A 26383-nucleotide genomic window follows, 5' to 3' on the forward strand; every position below is an offset into this window, starting at 1 on the left:
GTGCAGAACTGATAAATTCGTAGAACTTTAAACTTGAGCACGAATCCATCAATCCAGTGTGCGGGCATGCTGCCAACGATCAGAATCATGCCACGGCGACTCAGGAAAACAACTTACAACACGTTCATCCGCAGCGCGATGCATGCCATCGTTGGTACAGCCCTGAGTACTCGAGGTGCAAGCGACTTTTGATCAGCCTCGCCACCTGTTTCCCATCTCGCTCGACGGATATGTACCGCGGTGATGGCCGAGAAGCAGCTACACTAGCTAACTGTCTTGTTAACCTTGCAACCGTTGAACAAGCAAGACAGGACGATCACTGACCCCATTAACCGGCACTTCTTTTTGCGCCTCTGTGGTAAACAGTATCAAACTACATCGCATCAATTCAGACCCGTGCTTGTTCCGTACGTGGTGGCATCAAGCTCTGATTCAAAATTTGGCCAGGGAAATGGCCATGTCAATTTGGTATTGAAAAGCGATTACATTATCTTAGTGATTAGACAAGATGCAAAGCTCTACCAGTGATGAACAGGTGAGACGTTGATCGGCCAGCCTTGATTTCGAATGGCTAGCCAATTACCAATACCCCATTTGCAAATGTATTGAATCTTCGACTCAGAGAAACTCTGCGAGCGATCCTATGCGCCACACTTTCGCATTGCAAGCTGGAGAATCTCGGATATTGCCCCGTGTTTGTTTTAGCACAGCATAACTAGCTGGTAGCTTCAGCATGTTTGTACTGTTCTGTTTGGGAGCAGATTTGCGATGGCCTCAGATATATTGGATGATATATTTTTGAACCACTGCTGTCTCACGAGTATAGCAGGCTTGGCCGTAATAAACAAACCGATTACAGGACCCTGAAAATCATGCCAGTACGCCCCTAGCAAATTGGTCATCAGCCCGTTTGCCGACTTCACAAAAAGGCCTAGGGACATCCCAGCGAAACATGCCCCGGAGATTTGCAGATATCAGGGCATAGTCGCTTTGCCACGCGACACTCACCATATAACAGTTTGTGGGTCTGATGACTACGGCGGGACGGATGTGTACATGATCTCAATGGAGCCTAACTATCCCAGACACGATCTTAGCGCAGTCAGTCGGGCTCAAGCAAGCTCCCAGAAATGGGCTTCGAACGTTTAAATAAGTTGGCCATAGCAACAATGAGTTCACGATCAGTCATAGCACCATCACCTTTGACCAACACAAGACTCCGATAAGCAATCCCGAACAATCGGTCATGACGAACGGCGAGAGGCTCTAGTGTAATGTCGGCTCTGTTTCCTGATAGTCCCAACCGCAGAGAGCCCGAAACGACCAATGACGTTGTCTGTAGACCTTTGAAGCGTCTCAAACTGTAGCGACTATTCACGCACCATGTGCACCAAGCACTAGCTCGGCTCCACTACATTCACCAGTCACATCCCATAGTACGAGCGCCTGGATCTCTAGACAGTGTCGAGACAGACAGCCCCGGTAGGCTCGATGATTATAATTTACCCTAGAATTAACTACACGTACTCTGCCAATCTCTCTCGACCTCCAGCCCAAGAAACGGAGCCACGTCTGACAGGAAAAGGTGTGCTGTCCGGCTCGGAATCGTGGGAATCGGATCGTGGGTGTCGGAAGTGCATTTTTTCCCTCTTAATAGAAACACCGCGGAGATGATATCGACGACTGGGTAGTTCTTCGCAACTCTTTTCAAGGCCTGGGCCGCTATTCGCGGTCCCATACTCATGCAAGCTCATGCATACGGAAAAACTTTTTGCATCGGCTTTTGAGGCATTAGGAGTCCTCTGCGATCATCGGTCATACCAAAAACCCCATGCGAGTTTGCACTAAAACAGCCACGGAGCGATTATCCCAATGCAGAACTCGGTGTGCATGACCAATACTGTGTTGTAGATGAGTTGCAAAGTTGAAACCGCTGGATGTGGGGGGCTATTCAGCCATGGCCTGGGATAGCCCCTCAACCCACCGGGCGCAGGGTGGGGACCTCGAACATGGTCAGGCCATGTGCGGGGGGTGCCGCGGGCGGCAGGCAGGCAAGGCAGCGAGGCAGCGAGGCAGTCTCGTCTCGCAGTCTCATCCAGTCGTCCCTCGTGTTGTAAATTCGAGTACATGCATCCAAGCACTTGACATCTTTGCGCAGATCTGGCATCCCGCGTGGGAACTCCTGATGTTGATCGAGGTCATCCCACAAACTGGAGAGGTGTTGGAGAATCGCTGTTGCGTTGCTCAACCTTCCGATAGACGTTCGACGAGCCCAACTCCTGCTTTGCTTCCGGTAATAAACCCTCCCCGTAATGAACATCCCGGGTCATGCTCCCAATAGGGTAATGAGCACGTGCACCGCCACTGGTGTCTTGCTACTTGCATCCATTGTCAAGTCTCATCCAGTTTCGTCGTCGTAGGGCCATTCGAGGTTGTTGTATTGCGACAATGACTTTCCCGGACTCTTTGGGTCGGAACTGGGAACGCTGGAGATTTTGTATAGAGAGAGGAACCAGATTGCGTGCTCTGTTATCATCAGCTTCATTGCTCTTTCGCCCCGGCTTGCTGCAGAATGCGGCAGGTGCTACGTCTGATTATTGGTACGAGGAGATAGTGAAATGCGCAAGATAACAAACCGACCGCTGAAAGGGCTCTTTGGAGGATTCCTGAGATTGCCTAAGTAATCGCTAGGAAGAGAACGGCCAAGGATACGATCTGCAGTGTACTCTGAACTCTAGTCTGGGCGTATCTTGAACTGTAGATAAGCAAATGATTGTTCTCATAATATTACATTATGTCCCGCGCCATTGCAGCTTGAGGCTGCCGTCATCTTCCCCAGCGGCGGCTAGCTTATCAAGAGATAATAACCCAGCCTTCCCAACCTCAACACAACACAATCGAGCTGCTTGGTCTTTCTCAAACCGAGTCCTTCAGATCCATCAGGGTCCTTGTGATCTCATCAAGTCACGGCTGTGGCTCGAAACGGTAGGTTCAATTGTGTCATTAGCTAGGGATTATGAGCGTTATCGCTTGTGCAATCGCTAGCTTATCTCACGCCATGGGTGGCATTTCTTTTGTTACGTTTCAAGCCCAATGTCTTAAAGTGGTCGAAGACGTCTCTTATGTCAATCCTCTCGGTATTTTATTTGTTGTTCCGCTTCTGGCAAATGCGAATTGCAAAACGAAACCCCGTGCTCGATGCGCAGTCATGGGAAGTGAACCCCAGGAATGAGGGCTAAACATCGACGTTGAAGGCTATGCTTGTTACCTTTCTTGTATAGCAGGATGGTCTACGCGATTGAACCAATCCGGTTCTCAGGCCGGATTCAAAGGCTCTGTCTTTGTCGCGGCCATTGTTTCCGACCGTTGCTTTGTCTTTAGATACTATCATGGACGACAAGAGGTGGTCCTCAGAGTATACAGGGTGCCCGGCAATGGCAAACGCCAGAGTTAGTCATGGAGATCATCATGTTCGGTCGACGACGGCACAAGAACGATGTCATTTTTACTGGACGATTCCAAAACGAAACGATTCTGTCTCCAGGCTATGCTCTGGAGTGGACTACTCTTCACGACACATGCTCGACACACCACATCGATTCTTGGACCACCTGTCAAGAGGGATGGTTCTGTCAAAGGGGACGATCTTTCTACCCGAACCATGACGGTATCGATCGCCTTCAAGCCGACGTTGGCGGCCGGTAATGCGAACTATGAGTTGATGGGATGCTACGGTCAGGCAGGCTTGGACCGGTCAGGACATCCTTTCGGGAAAGAAGCAGATTTCGCGTCACCGTCCTCTGTCAACAAGACAGAGCTCACGCCATACTCCTGTCTTGATGGATGTATGGAACTTAGCCCACCGAAAGGGAAACCGGAGCACTTCAAGTATGCAGGGCTGAAGAACGCCAGGTAAGCATCATGTATATTCGACATTCCTAGTTCCTACGAAGAATCTCGCCACTGACCCGAACCCAAGTGAATGTTACTGTGGCATGGAAATTGCCTCTGGCGCAACAAAGCTGGAAGCCGACAATTGTACGACCCCGTGTTCAGGCGAAAACAAGCTTTCCTGTGGAGGAAGCGACAACCTTGCAGTGTACAGCTACGCTCCCGACTCAAAGAAGGCCGTGGCATCAGAACCGTCCACGTCTGCGACGACCGACCACGTTGATGAAGCCATCGCCGTCGCCAGCACAGTTCCGCCCGCTGCAATCACGACCACACCGCCCGTGGACCATGCGCCGGCTTCTGCGGCCGCGGTAGCCGCAGTAACCGGCTCGATATCTGGCGCCGTCCTCATGGCCGCGCTCTTCTTCTTCTGCCGGGCTCAGCGAAAGAAACGGAACATGCAAGACGAGCACGTGGCGACCATATTATCCAAACACCAAGACGACGCAAAGCACAACGACAAGCAGCCACTAGGTTTTCTGGCTACCAACGCAAATGTCCACGACGACATCCACCTCACGATCAAGGGCGACATGGTACCCACGACGCCTGCACTTGAAAGGGGCGCAAAGCGCGCGACGATTCTCCCCAGCGCGCTGATGATCTCGGGAGCCAGGCAGAAGCAGACTGAAGACAGGGACAGCTTGTACAGCAACCTGATGCATGAGGTGTGTAGCCCGCCCAAGGCCCCTTCTTCTTCTTCTTCCGAAGGCAACAGCTCGGCCGTGCAGTGGCGCACCGTGGACCATGGCGGCGACGGCGGCGCAGCTCCCCTATCGCCGCGCGTTACGAGCCCGCCGCCCTCGGCGGGGATCCACGGCCTCGGAGACCGGGCCTGGCACCGAAGACGACTGTCGACCACCTTTGCTCCACCCAGCTTTCCCCTACCGCCCAATCCCCCGAGAGGACGGGCGGGGCGAGGAGCGCCACCGCCGAGGCCGCCGCGTCGTGGCAGCGTAGCCACGTTCGAGGTTGGCAGGGACACGCCCGTGCATAGCCCTTTGGCCGCCGGCTTCGCGAGCACGCGTACAGAGGGCGTGGAGCCCGTGGCGCCGCTGAAGCTACGGAGGCCCGGCGGGGGTGCTGCCCTGAACATACAGACTGCCCCGTCGCCGAGCCCAAGCGCAAGAGGTCGGAACCTAACACGGAACCAGAGCCAGGTCAGCGCGGTAGAGGACAGACGACGGACGGTCCCGGCGCTGCCACCGGTGAGAAGAGCAGATACGATGAATTTCGACAGTCCTGTCTTGCCGCCGCTGGAAGCGGGCGAGAGGTTCAATTTCGACTCGAGGGCGTGGAAGGATTTGCCGAACCCGCCGATGGAGGCGAGAGCAGGGCCCAGGATTCCAGTCGTGTCCGAGCAGAGGACGGCTGCAAAGAGAGAGGCGAACGAGGATGGAGTCAGTCCGGCTTCGGCGACGACCGTTGGTTCGAGTATCTTGGACAGTCCCACGATTATGGACTGGGCGGCGAGGTGAATTTTCGGCTTGACCTTGTCCGAGAAGGATGCTGAGTCGTGTTAGTGGTTGTTCAAGTTACGGATAACTCCTTAAATCGTCTGTAGAGCTACTTAGTGTTGATATAGAAGACTTACGATGGTTGTTTTGGAGTCCCTTGGTGATTCAATTCTATGTAATCTCACGTCTTCCATGACCGACTACTGCGTTCTTTAGAAAGGCACAGCTTATTTCTGGACAGCTGAATTCTCAATCAAGATTCCAGAGTGTCTCGGATAGTTGTCACTGCATGATCTGTACACGTACAGGCGGCTAGAAGCCCAAAACTTCCCTGACTGACCAAGGAGAAAAGTATACAGGAATCATAAACAGTTTCCCTCGGAGAGAACATCAACAAAGTGACGATTTGTCGCGAGCATGCAGTCTTGCATGGTGAAGTCGTAGTGTTTATAGCCCGACACGCATCTCTCTGGTCTCTTCGTAAGTCGGAAGATTGGGGTATTCTTCTGACTGGTTCGAGTATCGTGTAAGACAATGGTGAGCCAAGGGTTACCCCATCCCCAACGACCAATGACCGTAATCACGAAGTTTGGTATCGATACTGCTTTCAGGCCGGGTCTATTGTAGATGTCCAGCCCAACAAGTGGGATGGTCAACGATAGGGACCAAGTCGCCCGGGGAACGAGCCACTCAAAAGCCCAAGACACGTTCATTTAGATTTATCCTACATCACTGCCAGTTTGGCTATGATCAACTAGAACGACATGGTGTTGCACTTTGTTTTGATAATCAATTTTATTGTAGATCTAAACGTGAGATGCCAGATAACTGACTAAGGCTTACGGGGAAGGTTTTTTCTTTCTTGCTTGCGATGGTATATCATCAAATATGGGATGGCAAGAAGCCAATATGGAGGATTACGAACAACTATAGTAGAACGCTGTCAAAACGGTGGAATATCACACGTGCGGTCTCGAGTCATTTCTTGTGGTGCACAAAGGTCCGTAGACTTGCCTTCATCCAGGGAGCGGCATCGAGGTGGAACATGACGTTCGAGCGCTCATTTCGTATCGACATGACTTACTTGACCGTTTGTTGAACTTGTGGGTGTCAGCATACTTCCCGGGATGTGCTGGCGTAGTGTGGTAAAGAGTGGCGCACAGATCCCGGCCTGCTTGTAGGTTAGTACTTGCGCACGCTGAAATCTCAGCAATAGGTTGATGGGTACAAAATAGCTTCAAACAGTTGCAACACTGATGGAGCTCCACTCGACGTGAAGTCAAGGGACATGAATGGTTTCCAGAGACATATTTCTATTCTCTGGTAGGGGGGTTTTTTTTTTGCCTCCGCCGTATCAGGCGGATATCTGCCATGTACAGACAAGATGCTGGGAAATGCGAAAACGACCAAGCCCTAAAAGACTTGAATGACTCCAGAGAAAACATCCATCCTTTTCCGTACTTCATGAACCTTTCATTCCCAAACGTGACCAGGGCAGTGGTGATGGTCAGTCATATGCGACCGGGTCGGATGCTTTGGGCAGAAAGAGAGTGGAATAACCCCAAACGCGTTCATAGCCCTCCGATCCCCTACGTACGACGTCGGCTGCCTTTCTCAAACTCGTCAAAGCGATGCGCTTAGGTGCCGGGGTTGGGGTTCATCTGTCTCTTGTCAGCATGATTAGATGCAAATACCAATTGTCACGGTGTATACCTTTCTCTTGCCACCGGTCAAGGTGACGTTGACGAAACGGCGGGTGTAAGTGAGTCTCTTCTTGGCGCGGCCCTTGGGGGTTTTGGCCTTCTCTTGCTTCTCAACCTGTTTGACGTGAGGGTTAGTCGTCTATCCGCGTACAATGGCTTTCTGGTAGCCCATGAGAAGGCTGTATCGCGAGGAAAGATGCAGGTCGTTATTGGTGAGACTCTGGCGATGCTGTCGTGCAAGTACGGAATTTTCCAAAGCACCGTTGTGGGTGGCAAAATATGGCCATCTCAAGCTGAATGCGCTTCAGGTGATGCGTAAAGTGGCTGGGTGACGGATACGATGGGGGGTATTTGCATCTTCCGTCGGCGGAGTTTGTCTACCCATGGGCTCATGATAATCGAGGGAGTGGGAGTTGTCGTACCTTGGGGGTCTGAGACTTGACCTTGCCGGCACGAGCCAGGGAACCCTTTTCGTTCTGTCAGCAAATTTCTGGTTCCGGCGAGGCGGCGACAGTCTAACGTACGTGAACTTTACCCATCTTGATGGATTTGTGATGACTTGTCGACTGGTGAGAATTTGACGATGTCGGATTGGTGAGGTGTTATGTTGAAGTATGTATGACCGGCTGCAGTGGGAATTCGACGCGGAATTGTGGGAAATCCGATGGGGAGGTCACGTGACCGTGGGAGGCGCCGCCCGCATCCACGGATTACATAGGTGTGTAGTAAGTTAGAGACTAGTTAATTAACTACTTAGACTAATAAAAATCTAAGACAAGACTAACCAGGTCTAACCACAACTTACTCAATGATGCTCCAATCCGAGGTCACATGTAGGTCACCTACTAGCAGACTAGAAGATCCACAATGCGTTTTTGGCCTCACTACAGAGCACTCCTTGGTTGTCTGTACTAACCTAATGCTATGTACTGTACTTACAGTACGCAGTAAAACTTCCGAGTTAAGCCTCCAGTTACCGCACATTTGCCACTTCCTCGGCAATATTTCGTTGAATGTGAATGGTAGAACACTGTTGTTAGACTTCATGGCTTCTGTAGCAGTTGTTGGCCAGTTAGGCAAAGCATATCATCTCTTCTCTCAGACTGCAGCTGCTTGACTCCCGATATACATCGGTTTTCGACATATCGAGAGGTTGCTTACCTTAATCCTCATATCTACGAGTATCGCAGCAGTAAAAAGCGGGCTCTTTGTATTCAGGAGGATGGCAACTGCTCTTGAGATGTTTCAGAAAGAGCACGAAGGAAGTACCCCAAAAACCACAATCAAAGAGCGCCGTGAATATTTCGAGGCAGCGCAGAACCGGAACCTGCGCTGACAGAGTCATGACCGGACATCACGAAAATCTTTTCCCAATTCATATTGTCTCTTGCTGGAGCGAAATGACGACTTCAAACAAGATGCCTCGCCGTTCCTTAGGGGCTGTAACATACATGTTACCCACGCTATTGTATGCTCCGTTACATAAGTACACGGTCTAAGTTCAATACTAATATTACGTGAATCATGGGATCCAAAATATTGCAGCTTGTTTATCGCTCTGATGCACAATAGCAGCTGTTCTCTCCAACAAGCATGTACCAATATAAGTAGCCTTGCAAGTTTGTCCGTTAAGGCTTATAGTAAGACGGAAAGAAAAAGAGAAAGGACGCGAGGTCGAAAGCGTAAGAGTAAATTCCGCAGCCATATGAAACTCGCAACGTTACGACTCCTCTTGAAGTTTTAAAGTCAAGTCCATGTTGTCGTTAGAGTAGATCAGGCAAGTGTCACTTATCATCAGTGCCAGGATCAAAGGACGCGTGACCTGTGGCAAGGCGGTCGGATCTTCCCCAAATGCCACATCACGAAAACACGTCGAGTGGTTTTCATGAGTATGCCCATGCCAAAGTACTTACGAGACATGATGCATTGGCAGCATGCGTGGTGAGATTTACACGTGTGCCATAATCATATTATGTAATTAACGCAGTTACATCGGCCATCCACGAGCGTGAGCATTCACACGAAATAGGAAAGCCGGTGTAGCAGCCTACGTACCTACTCGTCGCCACTGAATGGCAGTGGCAGTTCGCTGCGAGCGGAATCATACCCAGCGGCACCAACGTGTTGATATTTTGTAGGGTTCCATTGAGAAAACCGGGGCTAGGAAGTGGAATAAATTAAATACACACACAGCCTAAAGTAATCTGTCTGGAGCAGTGGGAGTCTTTGTTCTGTCAGTGAGCTGCAGTTGCCCTTTGCTTACACCCCTGACTGACATGCTTGGAAAGCGCGGTCAGTGCATACATACATACGTACATGCATGCATGATTTCATTCCGTCAGCGTTGACATAATGCACTACGTGGTCCTGACGTCGCTACTACATCCCTTTACTCCGTACCGGTTAGAACCTGCAAAACAGCCTGCTATGAGCCCCTTGTAACCTGACATACATGCAAGGAGAGTGGGAGTGAATATGATTACACCTAGCCTAGAGTGCCGCTCTGGCCTCCCTAGTGCCTCTGAACTTCATGCCTTTGCGCTCGCTCTCCATTTCTCTCATCGATCTTGCTGCGACGCCTGTCAACACCTCCTCAACCAACAGCAAGACGTCATGAGCGCATCCGAAGGATAGCGACCAACCGGCGCCCCCTTGGCCGTAAGAATGCACAATTCGGCTGTTGGGTCTTCGCAGCTCGCGCTCAACCCTCACGTTATTTCCCCTGAATGGACGGAGACCTTGTGCTAACGGGTAATCCGGATCTACACGGGCAGCCTTCAAATCTGGCAAGAATGCCTCGCATCTCTCCCGCATCCGTCGTATGATAGGGCTGTCCAACGTGAGATTCAAGTCCCACTCATGCGGCTCTGCTATGCCGCCAATCAGCAGGATATTGTCGTTTCTTGGTACAAGAAAAACGATCTCGTTTGAGTCATGGACTGCATCAGCTGTGATGGTTAGAGCTGCCTCAACCTTCGGAAAGTCCGACCCATCGTTGATCACGCGGATTAACCCTCCTCGGATTGGGTACACGGTTGAATCGCCAGCTAGAACCTGTCCTTGCAGGCCGGTGCAGTTGATGATAACATCAGCACCGAATCGCGTTCGGAGTTTCCCTTCGACATTTAGAAGGTCGTCGTTGATAGTTTCCGTCACGAGCTGTGCGCCCTTGTCCTGCACGAGACGTGTCAACCACTCCATAGCCTTGTCGGTGTCAATAATTGGAGCCATCAGCTCATATGCATCGACTGCACCATAGGACTCGTCGACTCTCCTCTCGTCCATCAGGTCGGCCCCTCGGTAAAACCCTCGGACACCACTCGCTATAATCTCCACCATCTTAGAATACTGTGCGTCATCGTTTTCGACTATATCAGGAAAGAAGAAATCTGACGGCATCATCCGCACGCCTGACTCCTCGCTTAGTATGGGGATGGAGGCTATCGCATCCCATACACGATAGGCCGTCATACACCATCTTTTCGAGTGTGCCAATGATATAGCATCAGTATGGGAGCCGCAAACAGCCGGCGGGAATTCCCACAGAGCACCGGCAATTTGAGACGTTAGGCGACTTTCTTCATTAACCCAAGCACTAATCATTTGACGTTAGCAACGGGTATTTGCCCCTGCGCCACCCTCGCTACACCTACGAGCTCAGAATAGTGACACTGTAACCTCGATCGAGCAGGGCCCATGAGGTTACTAATCCAGTCACTCCACCACCTATCACGAGTATATGGGGCGATACAATAGTTGGCCGCCTCATAGGCTCAGCTAAAGGCGTCAAGTCTCTCCAAAGCGTCAAAGTCATTTGGGAATATATTGCTGTTGAAATTTTAGGTGAGAGTTTCTAGATGCCAATCTCTCCTTACAAGACACAGGCCTTGGTCTTCTTATATGCGAGTCATGATGGGTATTGACTTGGGGGCCACGACATCGTCTCAGCTCCAACACCAGTGGATGCATCGTCACAAGCGGCGCGGTACCGAGCGAACATCTTCTCATGCATGAACAAATCATTTCCATGATTCGGTCAGCCTCGGTCATCGAGATGGTGGTCTATATGGCAGACATTCACAAAAGAAGCATTCGATCGATATATGAGCTGACGAGAGTTGCCTAGGCCAACATTTGGTGTCTAAGCCGCGTACTCAACGCCATCCCGTATCTGGATCAACACTAGAGATTCGGAACAAGGACACAGGTAAGCAAATCTATGCCACGGAGCATTTTTGAAACTGCCTACACCGTTTCAGGCTGTCAGCTGCTATACAATGACCTACTCTTCGAGAAGCTCTAGCGATATGCAGACTCTACGCCGTGGTTTCCTGCATGTATCGAGTCACAATGCATAACTCGCTTATGCAGTAGATCGACCACCGCACTCGAGAGGAATCGTCCTGATCAGGTCACAAAAGCCTAGATCTTGCGCACAAAGCCCTATGTAGGTAAGCTGCATAGGGCTGAGGGTCTACTTTGAAGTGGATCTGCCTGCAGGCAGATTTCGTATTATGCCTGGAGGTATATGTCAATTGAATGGTACAGGTAATACTTACCTTGACGTTGGACCAGAAGGGGGAAACCGAAAAGACGAATACGTAGCGAGTTCGGTACAAGTTCCACAGAAACTATCAGGAAGCGCACGTTCTACTGGGCCCCTCTTTTCGCAGCTCAATATATCCAATGGTTGCCTTAATCAGACGGCCTGATGCATGAGCATGTGCAGATATATTTCTCTTGTCATCGCACCACAGAAGTCTGTGACCCGCGCCCCAGGATTTGTTCATCCGCAGCGAGACCTAGCCAGATTCGTGCCGATATCAGTCACGGCCAAGCCAATATACTTCCACAAAATGCTGCTCGATAAGGTCTGAGGACTTGGCTCTGCACCATGCCCTTTTGGACATCCTGCAATATTACCATTGACATTAGATCATAACGGCCAATACGAACTTTAGCAGCCTGGCCACGGCTAGCATATATTCCTGCATGTTGAAGGAAGCCTCATTTGGGTGAAGTGAAGGCCGATCTGCTTTTGTCTCACCGCTGTTGCAGTATGAGAGGTCTTTTGGACTCCTGCTCGTAAGCTCAAGATTATCCTCGTGCCTGATTGGCTACCAAAAAGCAGAAGGGAATATGCAACTGGCCCAAAATAACTGCAAGCTTTGTGTCTGCATCTGCGCTTAGGGCTCCGTGATGCGCCGGGGCACTATCGGCCTTCGTCGTAAGCGAATCCTTCTCAGTGTTCCATGCATCTCAGCAGAAGGGGCTTAAAAATGCCGCCATTTTGCCTACAATACTGAAGTGATATATTATACCTGTTGATATTCTTCTCTGATCATCTATTTCCAGTAACACCTAGGTCACGCGGCTTATGTGTGGATGCCTAGTTCATGCAGGTTTGGATGAGTTGTTGTTTTCAGATTTGTTAAATGTTGCTGACGACACCAAGATCAGATGATCTATGATATGTTTACACCTTATAGGCTAGCCTCCAACCTAAGCTTCAAGTTCATCGGGCCTGCCGTCAAATGTAAACACACATCTCGGTATGCCTGCATGGTCTGCTGCATCATGGGAAGAGATCGACGCGGCGCAGCTACTGTTACTTGTCTGCTTCGGACCGTTTCATCCGAGATGGTCCAGATATGACAAACCGGGCGGCACCGTCCTCTTTACCGAGACGATCAAAGTCCTTGAGGCTGCATCGAGCTGCGCAGCTGCGCAACCACTTGTGTAGCCGGCCAGGATGAATCTAAAAGACCATGCATGGCCGTTGACTTCCCTCATTATTGCTGTGGGTCCGACGCGCCATCCTAGAGCAAAGCCTTAGCCCGATACGAATCTGGTTGCAATCATAAACCATCATGTTAGCTTGTTGCATAACTGAGTTACGAGGAATTACGGAAGGTGCGGATCAGCATGGAGAGTTCAACGCAGGACCCTTATTCGGTCGACTTGCAGCTGAAATCCCTCAGTTCTGCCATTTTTGATGCATCACGACAGCGTCTAGTCTAGCCACGTGCATAAGTTCAGTTATATACCTATTCGGGATAGTAAGGGCCCGCCAACTTTCTCGCTGTCTATTTTGGGCCGTTTGTTTGGCAATTCATCGACCAACCATCACAGCCGGAAGGCGGCTTCTTCGGAATTCGTGAAACGTCGCATGAGTGAAGTCCCTAGAACGTGGCATGCTTCAATCCAGGGGGTCTATATAGTTAAGCTACAGTACAGTTGGAACATGTGCCGCTCCTGAAGAGTCTGCGCTCGTTCGGAGGTGGTACCCAGCGTAGACTGCGGGCGGCTGTAAGCGTTGAGCCTTGGGCTACCCTCTTTCTCTTACTGGAGTGCTCCTCGTCGGCGGCGTCTTTCTAGCTGTGGTCCCGAGTATATATGTGTTTTAGAATGGCGGCGAAGCCGAAACCACCCACCAGGTTCGGCATCGCGGGCCGAAGCGAGCGTCTCGCTAACTTGGTCATGATCTATAGCAAGACCATTCGTCTTTGACGCGGACATGAATACATGTAGAGAAATTGAGAATCATTACTTCGATTGCGTTTGACTTTGTTGCGAAAGTGATGCACGTATGGCCGACCAGAAGCAAGTGCTAGTTTGTGTTAGGCCTGTGTCGTGTACATTTATCCGAAATGTAGCTTGGGTCATTCAATATGTCAATGTTGTGGCTCTGAGTTGAGAGGATCTAGTTCTTACTCCTACTTGTCTGATGGCTCTAGGCGGATCGGTAACTGGGCTACTTGAGAGTATCCCGACATTCTAGTGCGTGGAACGTACAATTGAGATAGAGAGAGTCATGGTAATCGCTGTCACTAAAGGACGAACGGTAGATCATTGCCAGTGCAACGTAAGTTTGAGGTTGCTTCAGTGACCCCGATGTGATAGCTTTGCAACCCTGGATCATTTACCAGCTTATTTTATAGTCACCGGAAGGGCGCAAGGCAGAGCAGGAAATAAGATATAAAAAATGGAAGAGACAAAAATCCGTGTCAAAAGGCTCTGAAGCTGAACAGCGTATAAAAGTACAAAGACAAATGCCATAATTGGATCAAAGACCATCTCAATCCTATAGTAATCAAAAACATAGTAGAGCACAGACCGAAACCCGCACTCATTTTTCCCCCGGTCTTAGACACAACTCCTTGGACCTGCTGAAAGGAATTTCAACTACTGGATTTCACGTACCAGCCAAGCTTCAATTTCATTTTCACGCCTCCCACACTTTGGCATTTTAAATCCGAGAAGTTGGCCGAGGGACAGCACAGCATGAGTCACACCACAACGCGAGCGGTTCGTCCACAACATGCCCCCCTTCTCTGGATTCTGAAAACAGCCAACCTGCAAAACTGCACACGTGCTCATGAGCACGAGTTCCGAAGAGATCCTCCGTAGTCGAGCTAATCGACAACGGAACTCAAGGACTGTGGAAGAGAGGAACTCAAATTGTTGGGAATCGGCTAGTACTAACGAGGCTGAAACTATGGATTCCTTGCAGTGATCCGAGTCTTCCCGCATTTCATGAGCTTCATGATTTACCGAAAACAGCTTCTAATGTTGCGGTAGTATCGGGGGTTGGCATTGGCAGAGAAGGCAGACCGGAATTTGCAGACCAGGCCCACGATAACAGGAGACAAAGAGTTGGCGCATTCGCACATATTCTTCCCACCACTGGCGCCATGAAATACTAGCGAGTACACCCGCTCTTCTGGCGATTGCTTTTGTCCGGCCAATTTTGGGCAACCTTCCAAGCACTTCCCGTTCTGATTGGCGATCAGAACTGACCATAAGGTCGATAACGGAGTGCGTGAACTTCCTCTCACCATCTTGATGCGTTACATGATGCTTCATGGTCCGGTAGTACTTCACAGTGTTCGTGAAACATTATGTGGACCTATACCTGCCGCATCACAGGGGCTCAGCTCGAGTCCAACCATTCATATCATCAACCCATGACTAAAAAACGCCATGATGGCTTTCCGAGGCGACTGACATGTGCTCGTATAGTAGTCTAATGGGGAAAATCCTGATGCAGGATGGCGCCAACAGACGACCAGAGCAATGGATCTAGATGACCAAATGTCTATCTCATTGAGGACCCTCATAGTCGGCGCTTTTCTTTTCCCACGGTTTAAGGGGCGCAGACCGGCCAGTTGTAGTTGATATCGACTGATAGGATGTTTTAGTTTCAAAGCTCTTTTGAAGACACAGCGGCCTGAAGCGGAACTTACTGGGTCATCAATAACTGTGTCAGGTATCTTGACGATACCAGGTATCTCCTTGCCGGTTTGTAGAAATGCGATGATCTCTTCAAACTTCTTTGGATATGGCTCTTTGTCTTGGCTGTCGACGGCAGACAGATTGTCCTTATTGACGTAGAGGGCGGCCTTGGGAGCAGACCGTTGCCATGACGGGACGTCCTGGTCTATGCTTTCCTCAGATGTGTCAACATCGAAGTCGTCATTGTATATTGCTGCATATCTGCGCTTGGTGGCATCAGGCTTTTCACCCGATTAGTCTTGTCCAGGCGTACACGCATGTGGATGCATTTGACTGGGCACCCGCCCCGAGAGGGAAGACACTCACTTCAAAAAGAGCCTCCTGTTCTAAAATGACCGGAGGAACAACAATGACCATGGGACGTTGCTCTGAAGAGCGATACTCCCGGTACCTGGCACGGTCGATCTTGATGCCTATCCTCTCGTCGTATCGAATGATACGGCACTGGAGGGCGATTTCTGCAGGGGGTAGATGAGTTTGATTCAATAGTGCAGTGGCAAGTTGCGACTTGTTGGAGGTTTGTCAGTTCCAGAGTAGCGGAGCAGAATGCCTGGCCTGGACAGCACTCACTTGAAACACAGGATCTTTTAACCATGGATAAGTGTCAAACGAACGGTGAGCAGCGTTTGGGTTCTGGGCTGCTTGCATTCGCATGCGGTCCATGGCCGAGGTGGGAGCTGCGGGGTTCTGTGAGGCTTCCATTTTGTAGTGATGGGAGAGAGCCTTTGGATGCAATGAATGAATGGGGTGTCCCGTGGTATAAGATGCGGAACGAATGTCTACATGTGGACGTAGTAGTCTTGATCTCGTTCTCACAGCGGCAAGGCAGTATTGCTATTGTTATTTACTGTAGTGATGAACAAAGGCATGTGCAGGCACACACCCCTATGACATTTAGGTGTTGCACCGCGGCGTTGTCAACTTAGAACAAGTTCAGGTCATTGCCTTTATCGATAGGCTGGTGCTGCTCTCCCCCGGGCCCCTAATCACAACAAGAAGACGCCCCCTGGGGGTGGGCCCACTGAAATTCCTGGAGGCGATGCAGCACTAATTAACCTGACTTACTGCGGTACCTCGACACCTGCCGACTCCAGAATTCCAACATCTCGAAGCATACTGGAGCCTCTCATTCTAACCTGGGTTAGTATACTACAGTCTGGTCCCGCTCTCACATCAACTGTCCCGGGCGCTCTACTATTCAGGAGCCCGACAGTAGCCAGCCAGTGACCAAATGCGTCGCGCAGCCCAGGGAGCCTTTCGGACATCCTGTCAAAGCCCTGTCCGGCAACTTTCCATATCGAGAAATACCAACACAAACATAAACATCTTGCGCGCGCGACCGGCTAGTCTGGCCGCCCACCAGCAGCACGGCTTCGTCAGCAACAACTCCAGACTTGCTCAGCTTCGATCGCTGAGCAGCACGTCGACAGCTTTCGCCTCCAAGCGAGCCCCCACCTCCGCCCTATCTCAGCAGGACCAGCAGCAGCCACAACAACAACAACATGCTCTGAGAGAACCTCTCCAGGCCTCCATGTACTTCAGAAGAGTCTCCGTGGCTCTCGTCGGCGGCCTCGTCGGCTACGGCGCTTGGTACGGCTACAAGGGCAACGATACAGAATCAGCCATAGCCCAATACTCGACCTCGACCAGAGCGGGTCCCCAGCATCCCGCCACCACCCGCAACGTCCTAGTCGTCGGAGCCGATGAGCTGCATACCGGAACCTTTGTAGGCGAAGGACCCATCGCCAAGACCGCAGACGGCACAGGCAACAACGTACTGGAGATGTTGACCCCCGACCAAGCCACGGACAAGTTGCGCGACAATGAGGCCTCCTTCGTCGTCAACCGAGGACAGGGCGTCCTGCGATACGATATTGTACAGCTAGCCAGCAACAACCCCATCGAGGACGATCATGCCGAGAAGATCGTCGAGGTCTCGATGCCCTCGCCGGACGCAGCAGAACAAGAGAGCAACGACTGGATGTTCTGGGGAGTGTTTGACGGTCATGCGTACGTTGCATCTTGCCGTTAGTTGTGTTTTGGCCTGCGTATTGACAACTTTAGTGGATGGACGACTTCTGCCAAGCTCCGCCAAACCCTCATCAGCTACGTCGCTCGAGAGCTGAACACTACGTACAAGGCCGCCAACACCCTTGGCTCCGCCCCGTCCCCAGAAGCCATCGAGGCAGCCATGAAGCTCGGCTTCACGAGGCTGGACCACGAGATCGTCCACGAGAGTGTCGAAAAGGTCCTGAAGTCCAACTCCAAGCGCGTGGCAGCCGAGCTCTTGGGGCCTGCCTTGTCGGGCTCTTGCGCCCTACTGTCCTTCTACGATAGTGCTTCCAAGACTCTGCGAGTTGCCTGCACTGGCGATTCCCGCGCTGTGCTGGGTCGCCGCAGCGGTTCAAAGTGGACCGCCACCGCCCTGTCCGAGGACCAGACTGGTAGCAACCCCAACGAGGTAGCCCGCATGCGCAAGGCTCACCCTGGCGAGGAGCAACATGTTGTGCGCAATGGCCGTGTGCTGGGCGGTCTCGAGCCGACCCGTGCCTTTGGCGACGCCAGCTACAAGTGGACTCGCGAAATCTCAGAACGCCTTCGCTCCTCATTCTTCGGCCGCTCGCAGTCCCCCTACCTCAAGACACCCCCTTACGTGACCGCCGAGCCCGTAGTTACCTCTACCAAGATCCAGCCTGAGAAGGGCGACTTCGTCGTCATGGCAACCGACGGCCTCTGGGAGATGCTGACCAATGAGGAGGTCGTGGGATTAGTTGGCAAGTGGATCGAAAGCGAGCAGGCCAAGGATCAATCCAGATCGCAGTTCAACAGCGTCTGGTCAAAGATCTTTGGCTCGCAAGGACAGGGTAATCTGCCCGTCGAGGCACACAAGCGTGGCCAGGGAGACGACGGCCAGAAGACTCCTATACGTCAACAACAATGGGGACTCACGGCTGAAGAGAAAGACAGATTCGTCGTCAAGGACAAGAACGTCGCCACGCATCTGATTCGAAATGCACTAGGTGGAAGGAATGAGGAGCAGGTTTGCGCACTGCTCACGTTGGTCTCGCCGTTCTCGAGACGGTACCGGTATGTTTCTTTTGTTTCCCAACCCAAAAGAGATCGCAAATGTAGCCGGAAGTCACTAACACCACATATAGTGATGACTTGACCGTCCAGGTCATCTTCTTTGGCAACGGCCAGAAGACCGGCGAGGTCCTCATGAACCAGGAAGCAACAACCCTGCCGAAGGGAGCCCTAAAGGCAAAGTTGTAAATCAATATCAATCGTCCAGAGTTGACAGCAGCGTCGATCACGAGAGACCCTTCACTCTCACGATTTACCATGTATCATTACACCTCAGGAACAAGGCAAGGGCAGCGGCAATAGCAGCGGCAGCAGCAGCAGCAGTAGCAGAGCGTTAATTTCATTTAGAAGTATGACAATGTACTAGAATATCCGGAGATGGGAGAATCAAGATGAAACTTTCCGTCCACTTGAACGATTCGTTAAAAGAGTCGTTTCGCATGCTCGTGAAACTACAAGCCGACCGCAGTTTTATGTAAACTCCTGAAGCGCTTGACGTTACGTACGCTTTTTGCTTGGTAAATTGTTATAGACCGGGAAACCACCGTTAAGAAATTATCGAAAGCCTTTCTATTTTTATTTTTCCAAAAGAGTTTTTAAATCTCTTGTTTTCAAAGAGGCATTAGTAGCGTGAATATGGAACGGGCAAAGATTTCCCTCGAGCATCGGATGACTTTTTCTAGTGAAGAGAAGACAGGAAAAGAAAAATTGCTGTGTCGATACTTCATATTGCTGCTATTCCGTAATCCATTTTGATCTACCACATCATTACTCCCCTCCGAACTAATCAGCCTAAGGTATAATCCGTCCCTGGATCCAAACAAGTGCCTCGTCCTCGTAACGTCGTGTATCGGAGTACATCCTGTTCAATCTAGTATCCGTAACCGCCACCTCCATGCTGCCCTGGATAGCCTTGATGTCCGTGCTGCTGCCCTGGGTATCCCGAGTGGCCTTGCTGCGGAGGTCCCTGGCCATATCCGGGACCCGGATAACCCTGGGGAGGTGGTGGTCCGGGTGGACCGCCCCATTGTCCCGGAGGTGGCCCATAGCCAGGCGGAGGACCACCGGGAGGACCACCGGGAGGACCACCGGGTGGACCACCCCATTGTTGCTGTTGTTGGCCGCCGTACTGGCCGCCGCCACCATACTGCTGCGGGGGGCCTCCATATTGAAACTGGTTGTTGTAGCCCTGACTTTGGCCGTAGCCTTGCGGCGCCGGGTTGTTATAACTTTGACTTTGGCCATAGCCTTGTTGAGGCTGACCGTAGCCCTGACCTTGGTCGTAGGGCTGAGGTGTTCGACCGCCGTATCCCCCACCACTGGACGACTGAGAGCTCGGGTTCAAGTAACTATCGGCTTCACCCCCAGAAGGTTTTGCTGAGCTCTGATATCCGTACGTCTCTCCAGTAGGACGGCCCACGGGAGTAGACGAGGGTTGTGGTGATGCGGCTCCCATATAGCCAACACCGCTTCCAGCGCCAACACCCATGGCATCGAGATCTCTTGTCTGCAGCTGACTCCACAGACTGCCGGCGGGGTGGCCATGGCCCGTGCCGCCGCCAAAGTTACCGACACCATTGTCGAAGATGCCGCCTCCGTGGGAGTGGCCCTTACTAGCGTTGGCCAAGATATGGTTCTTGCCATTCTTGACGCTGGCCGAGCCGAGGATATGGTTCAGTTCATGACGGCGCGGGTATTCGTCTACCCACTTTTTGACCGTTTTGAACATGTCGCGCTGAATCTCGACGCCCTCGTCGCGGATCGCGGGATGGTGGAACGCGCGAACAACATCGTTGACGACCTCGTTCACTGGTACATTAGTATTTTCCCAGGCATAGAGCACACGTCTAGGGAAACGTCAGCAGTATTACTGTCATCGAGATAAGTTGGACTTACGGTACGACATATTGCAGGACGGTGGCCGAAACTCTACCCGCGCAAGAGTTGAGGATGTTGGTGAAATGATCCTTGCTAAGCATAGAGTGTGTTGGATCGGTGCAGTTGGGGTTTTTCCATGGCTCGAGCTGAGAATTGGCGCTGGAAGCGATGACACCAGACGAACCATCCTTCAAGACCTTTGTGAGTTGGGTGATGATTGGTCTGATGAAAGGGGCGAGTAAACCTAAGACAAAGGCCGTCAACGTCTCGCTGATGTGCTCCAAAATACCTTCCAGACCAGGAATCTTGGCAATACCCCTGTTGATAGCCTTGACGATTTTGTCCCTGAATTGAAGTATGGGATAGATACGTGCAGCGGTCTTGACAGGGTCGAAATCGGCACTCATGCCTGGTATTTGGTTCACATTTGCTCGGCTTGGATCTCCACGGGACCTGTATTGGTTCTCTTCATCTTGCTGCTCAGCCGCACGCTGCAAGTCGCGAGCCTCGGAAGCGAATCCACTACCAATGACCGGCAATTGACCGACCAGAGAGATGAAGTCCATGGAGCCACTGCTGCCACCGAATCCACGTGTGCCACCTGCGCCGCCCTTGCTCGCTGCCTCTGCGTTCTTCAATGCAATATCCAGCTCATCAACCTCGGACTGGGTGAAATGGTCGTTGGCCTCTCCGAGGACGGAATGCAAGAAATCTACACCACCAAACGTTCCCGTCACTAGGGGGTAGACATGTTTGCCCTTCAAGTTGATCTCCGTTTGAGTACCACAGTGAGCAAAGACTTCATGGAAGCCCATCTCGCGAAGCGCCAGCTCGCAGTAGTTGCTGTGAGCCGCAAAGTCCTCCATGCAATGCAGAGCTTGACCCAGGCACCGCAGCGCCTCACAGAGATCATCTTCAGAACCTTTGCGGGAAGATCCGCTGGTATAGAGTCTGCCATAATGAATGCAGCGCGCAAAACTGAAACGAAGATATCCGGCACTGGTGGCCCAGCCGCCAGACTCATTAGCGATGTAGTTTTTCATTCCGGTTCTAGGATCGATCTCGGTTTCCTCTGGCGACACCGGGCCACGCAGGCGCTTGTCGAACTCGCGCGCATCCTTTCCATCAGCATAGCCAAGTGGGTTATCGATGTGCTCTTCTGGCCTGTATACGCCAAGGCGCTCCTCTGTGACCTCGAACTCTTCGGTCGCATATCCGTTGGCCAGGAAGGACAGAACCCAGACGAGGATGCGGATAGTCGCAGCATTGACACCCTTCAGACTGCCGACGTCCACGGCCTGGGAGTAATCGCGAAGCCAGTTGCCAAAGTAAGTCCTTTGAACCAGAAGTGTTGTCCATTTCTTGCCGTGCAGAAAGGTGATGGTTTTGAGCATGTCCTCGATGTCGCCATGTCGCCAGTTGACACCCTCGACTTGTGCGATGGATGGGATGTTGCCAGCTCCGAACGCTGCCACTTTGCCAGGCATGAGCACCAGGACGATGCCCAAGATCAGCAAGAAGCTGCCGAAGCCCACTCTGGGCGCCATGCTCACGATGATGTCTATGTAAATTGAGCCAAAGGAAGCACTTGGTATAGATATGTTCAGTCGAGCGCAGAAGGGGACAGGTATAAATCTCAGGCAAGCTTGGTAGCTGCTAAAGTTGGAATGGAATTAAGAAGCGTTGGCGGGGTAATTCTAAGCAAGTACGGATATCAGGAGCACGAAATTTCGATGAGCTTGTTAGCAATGCAAACAGCAGCAGCGCCCAAGCAAATTTGCCAAGTTGCCAACTTATCCTACTTGCCAGACTAACTTAGAGGCCCGAATGGATAGTCGGCACCAGGAAAGAATAGCATCAGCCTCGTCTGACAAGCTGAAAGGTCGGTCTCGTTCCATGGGCGCATGAGCTCCCTATGACATAGTTCCATGCTGGACCGACCCCGCCATGGGGCATGATAGTACCCCATCACGTTAGTTGAACCATTAATGTCTCTTCCCGCCTCACTGAGCTAACCTAAGCTAAAGTGAACGCGTCATTGGCCCTACGAAATCCCAACTCTGCCTCTGCCCACCCACCAACACTTGGAGGCCTGCAGCAACCAGCAGTGGATAACCAGGATGGAACGCCCTGAGATCCCCGTATCGCGTACTCAGTCACACCTACATATCATGGACAGCATTCATAAATTATAAGTCAACTCGTTTGTTTCAAAACCTCTGCGTTGTTATTGAGAATGACTGAGATAAACACTTATATACGTAATCCTCTCATGTTCAAACAGAGGCATATAGAGATTCCCTTACAGCACAACCAAACAGACAACAAAAAAGAAAAGAAAAAAGAAAAACAGTCAGATGAATAACGGCATTCGCAATCTAGCTTCCTGCTCTCTCCGGTTTTGGTAGCATCTCCCTTCAGTCATACAAACTCGTAGTAATTCCAATGCGGACGATTATATACTGCATTTTACTTCCGTCAGATCCATCCTTCGCCGGGATGATTCCCATTGCCATGGCGAGTAAATCAGGTCTTCTGTGCAACGCTCTGTAAGAAATACAATCGCAGAATGAATACGATAGATGATACTCAAGTCTCCATAGGCTAGGTTCAAGCCACGAGTTGTGACGCTCATGTTCGCCATTGGGTCGGATTGATGCAAATTCATATCGAGGTTGCTCTGTCCACCGCTCATCCAACTGCTTGGGCCCAGCAAGAATAGGCGAACCATGATTGCTTGGCGCTCAAATATGCTGTGGCTTAGATCGTAGAACCCTAACTATAACGTGTCCAAAGCATCCCCGGCATGCAGACCCTGCTGCGATATACGTTCTCAAAGAACTTTTCTTCACTAAATGATCGCGCAAGATGGTCAGATGTCGATGATTGGGCTGAAACTGATGGAATGTGGTTAACGGCCTTGGGTCGCAAGCAGGAATTTGTTACGAAGGGAATACAGCTAAAAGACGTTGCAGTCAGCTGTTGCCGATCCTGTTGAACAATGTTAACGCCTGATGACCGTTTGTACTAAGTGTTGATTCAATACTCACACTTCCGGGAACCATGATGACGTACAAAAAGACTCGTTGGTATCATGAAAGCTTGTGTGGCTGAAGGACGAGTCTGGAAAGAAAGAAACAGAAGAAGAAAAAAGAATGACGACGAAATAAACGCATAGAAAAAGGGCCAGCCGCGAACGTGCTAGATGAAGACCAAACTAGGTGTCTGTGCAGCCCTGGGCCATGTTGCAAAGTATCACAGCATTTGCAGCACCTCGATGGTTCGATAGAGCGTCACCTACTCGCCTCTTACTGGAAGGAACGAGGATATCGGGGGCCGGGCATGCGTCCTAGGTTATTGACACCAGGACCAGGACGAGTAGCGACAGCGGGATTGGTGCACAGCATTCCAACACGGGATCCAAACTTGGAGCCTCGCAGCGAAACCATGTGCTTGCGAATGTGAGCGGCAACGACCTCGCGGTGTTGAGAATTGGCTTGAGTCAGAATCCACTGAATTAGATAGTTGCCATACTGGTCACTGGCGATATCGATCAAGGGAATGCGGGGTCGGTCGACGCGACCTTCGCAAACGCGGTCGAGATAACGGCTTAGAAATTCGCCACCTCCAATCTTCAGGCATTTCTTAACTACCTTGGAGGCGTACTGATCCATGCTGTACTCGGCCGCGAAGCGAATGACGTGGTCGATAGCTCGGCTGCGATCTGCAGGGGCACTATGCTCACAGATGTGCTGGATGCACCAGTTACCAAACTGGCCATGCGCGACGATGTCGATATTGGCAAGGACCTCCTCGATGCAAGGTCGCTGGCATTGTTAGCGTGATAATGGGATGCATAGTTCTCGGGTAATCCGACATACCTTGTCTTCCTCGAGACAATTCTCGAAAATGTTCTGAACGACCAGACTTCCCGTCTCGCCAAGGGCAACCTCGTGCCACATGCCACGCAGGGCCTCATTAACATACTTCATGATCTGCGGAGGCGACTCTGACCAGCGGAGCTCGAAGAGCTTCTGCCAGACATGGCAGGCGTATCTATGGATCACAGTCTCGGGGATGCGACGGAGAAGCTCGTGAACCATGACGGCCTTGTAGTCTTCGGGCACAGAGTCGAAAGCCTTTTGAACAACATGGCATCCAAAAGGGTCCATAGAAAGGCTCAGCGTGTTACCGCGAATAGCCTCCGCGATCTTGATAACCTGCTCAGGAGTGCCATGCTCAAAGCATCTTTGAACGAGAAAGTTGCCGAAGCGGTTGACCATCAGAGGATGTGCCTGAAGGATGATGGCATCCACGATCTCGTACTTCTGATCGGGCGTACCGACCTTAAGCTTCTGCTGGAGAAAGATGGAGGCTTGCTGGTCATTGTTACAAACAATCTTGTCAACGATGTACTTCCAGTTGCAGTTGACGTTTCTGTCCAATAGGCGGCGATAGTTGAGCGGCTCAGTTGTGGGAAGATATGTAGGGCCATCGACAGTGGTTGGCTGTCGTCATGAAATAGTCAGCAGAGTTCTGTGTATATCACTGTTTAGACTTACCTCGGTCTTCCAGGGTCCGGTTCCAGCCGTGAATTCGGTGGCAAGAGGCGACAAGGGAGTTCCAATCGCGCTGGGCTGATGGCTGGAGTACGAAGTAGTGCTCATGGCGTACTGGTTGCCGTGAGCAGGAGCACTGTCATACGGGCCATGGCCGAATTGGTTGAAGTTATTGCCGGCTCCGTAAGAGCCAGGAGCACCATAAGCAGGGTAGCCGAAACGATCGACGCGGCCATTTCGTCGATTGGGGCCTCGGATTGTCATGTCGTAGTCAGGGGAGACACGATCGACGCTTCTGAGAGGCTCAGGGCCGGGGCCAGGAGCAGCATTGTAAGACATGCCAGAATCCAGGTAACCGGTATTACTACCACGCGGTCCCCACGGATTGGCGATACCTGGAACATTCCCAGGGAGATTGGCATCAGAAAAGCCTACACCAGGGAGCTGGTCCGGCTTTGGGCCATTCCAGATGTGGCGAGCACGGTTGAAGCCGGTGGCTGAAAGTGCATCGCTGGTGTCAGATCTCGAGTCATCGTAGCCCGACCAAGAATTATTCATAGTCGGAGTGTGACCAAGAGGCAGATTTGCCGGACCAGGGAATCTGAAGTTACCATCTGCATAGCTGGTATCAAACGGCATGACACGAGCAAAATCTGCTTTAGGCTCACTAGTCTGATGGATTTCTTGAAGCTGAGAGATCTTGCTCTGAGCTGCTGCTAGCTGCTGCTGCAAGCGGGTGAGCTCTCCATCAGAGGCATAATTCTCCTTGCCAGTGGTAGCGCCAGGACGAATCTTGGGGAAAGCGGCTTCAAAACCGTCCATGGCAGGGGTAGGTGACATGGAGTTGATGGCATTATCGTTGGCGGCAAGATAATTGCTGTGATGCTTTCGAGCTAGAGGGTGATGAGACTCGGTCTGACTCTCGGTTATCTTCTTGAGAAGGCTATCGACAAGAGGGTTATCCATTGCAGAAGTAGTTCCGTTGGTGGGGAGAGTGTACTCGTGACTAAGCTTGATCTTCGGCTCTTGGTCAGATTGTTCAATTGGTCTACACATCGACAAACATACCTTAGGACGGCTCTGGTTCTCCGAGCAGTCAGTGGCCAGCACAACAGGCGACTTCTTGGTTTGACAGGGCGATCCATCAGAGCCCTGCAATCGAGCCATGTCAGTACCGATAAACGTACACGTATCAAAGATGCAGATGGCGGGGATATATATCAACACTTGCTATCGAGCGGTCAGGAGTCTTTGAATGGATCAATGGCACTTACAATGCGCAGCTGCGAGAGAAGCTTACGGCTACCTTCAGCTCTAGGAGATTCATCCTTGACAAGCCTGTGATGGTATTCGGCCGATGCAGTCTTGGAGCTTTTCGTATGGTCCAGGCCAGGGGGATCGGTCGAAGGTGTGCCAGTACCAGCCATGCTGAGGGCGTCTCCTGATGAAGCTGTTG

At 51.4% G+C, this 26383-nt stretch overlaps 7 protein-coding genes across 7 annotated transcripts; 2 read left to right on the top strand and 5 right to left on the bottom strand.

The window, feature by feature from the left end:
• Nucleotides 1-3496: 3496 nt before the first annotated feature.
• On the top strand, nt 3497-5429 carry BKA67DRAFT_663759 (uncharacterized protein; the record flags this gene model as incomplete). Its single annotated transcript, XM_046108242.1, has 2 exons — nt 3497-3912; nt 3980-5429. 2 exons carry the CDS (start codon nt 3497-3499, stop codon nt 5427-5429), a joined length of 1866 nt encoding a protein of 621 aa, XP_045952394.1.
• A 1659-nt stretch (nt 5430-7088) lies between these two features.
• BKA67DRAFT_526486 (ribosomal protein S30) lies at nt 7089-7578 on the bottom strand (the record flags this gene model as incomplete). The annotated part of the gene is made up of 2 exons (XM_046098760.1): nt 7089-7226; nt 7534-7578. Coding segments are annotated over 2 exons (183 nt in total), but the record flags the coding sequence as incomplete, so codon positions are not given.
• Nucleotides 7579-9327: 1749 nt separating this feature from the next.
• Nucleotides 9328-10925, bottom strand: BKA67DRAFT_639321 (nucleotide-binding domain-containing protein; the record flags this gene model as incomplete). Its single annotated transcript, XM_046105733.1, has 2 exons — nt 9328-10706; nt 10765-10925. 2 exons carry the CDS (start codon nt 10923-10925, stop codon nt 9602-9604), a joined length of 1266 nt encoding a protein of 421 aa, XP_045952396.1. The 3' UTR covers nt 9328-9601.
• Nucleotides 10926-15214: 4289 nt separating this feature from the next.
• On the bottom strand, nt 15215-16108 carry BKA67DRAFT_663762 (uncharacterized protein; the record flags this gene model as incomplete). The annotated part of the gene is made up of 4 exons (XM_046108243.1): nt 15215-15295; nt 15358-15627; nt 15713-15913; nt 15977-16108. 4 exons carry the CDS (start codon nt 16106-16108, stop codon nt 15215-15217), a joined length of 684 nt encoding a protein of 227 aa, XP_045952397.1.
• Nucleotides 16109-16363: 255 nt separating this feature from the next.
• Nucleotides 16364-18899, top strand: BKA67DRAFT_582639 (phosphatase 2C-like domain-containing protein). The gene is made up of 3 exons (XM_046104011.1): nt 16364-17416; nt 17471-18493; nt 18565-18899. Exons 1-3 carry the CDS (start codon nt 16638-16640, stop codon nt 18677-18679), a joined length of 1917 nt encoding a protein of 638 aa, XP_045952398.1. The 5' UTR covers nt 16364-16637; the 3' UTR covers nt 18680-18899.
• Nucleotides 18900-19361: 462 nt separating this feature from the next.
• BKA67DRAFT_526447 (heterokaryon incompatibility Het-C) lies at nt 19362-21915 on the bottom strand (the record flags this gene model as incomplete). Its single annotated transcript, XM_046098754.1, has 3 exons — nt 19362-19664; nt 19911-20337; nt 20387-21915. The coding sequence occupies 3 exons, from the start codon at nt 21913-21915 to the stop codon at nt 19362-19364; spliced, it is 2259 nt and encodes a 752-aa protein (XP_045952399.1).
• Nucleotides 21916-23676: 1761 nt separating this feature from the next.
• On the bottom strand, nt 23677-25893 carry BKA67DRAFT_526613 (armadillo-type protein; the record flags this gene model as incomplete). The annotated part of the gene is made up of 3 exons (XM_046098766.1): nt 23677-24195; nt 24250-24876; nt 24931-25893. 3 exons carry the CDS (start codon nt 25891-25893, stop codon nt 23677-23679), a joined length of 2109 nt encoding a protein of 702 aa, XP_045952400.1.
• Between the last annotated feature and the right edge of the window lie 490 nt (nt 25894-26383).

Source organism: Truncatella angustata, assembly GCF_020726525.1.
Source record: "Truncatella angustata strain MPI-SDFR-AT-0073 chromosome Unknown BKA67scaffold_10, whole genome shotgun sequence".
Classification (NCBI taxonomy): Eukaryota; Fungi; Ascomycota; class Sordariomycetes; order Amphisphaeriales; family Sporocadaceae; genus Truncatella; species Truncatella angustata.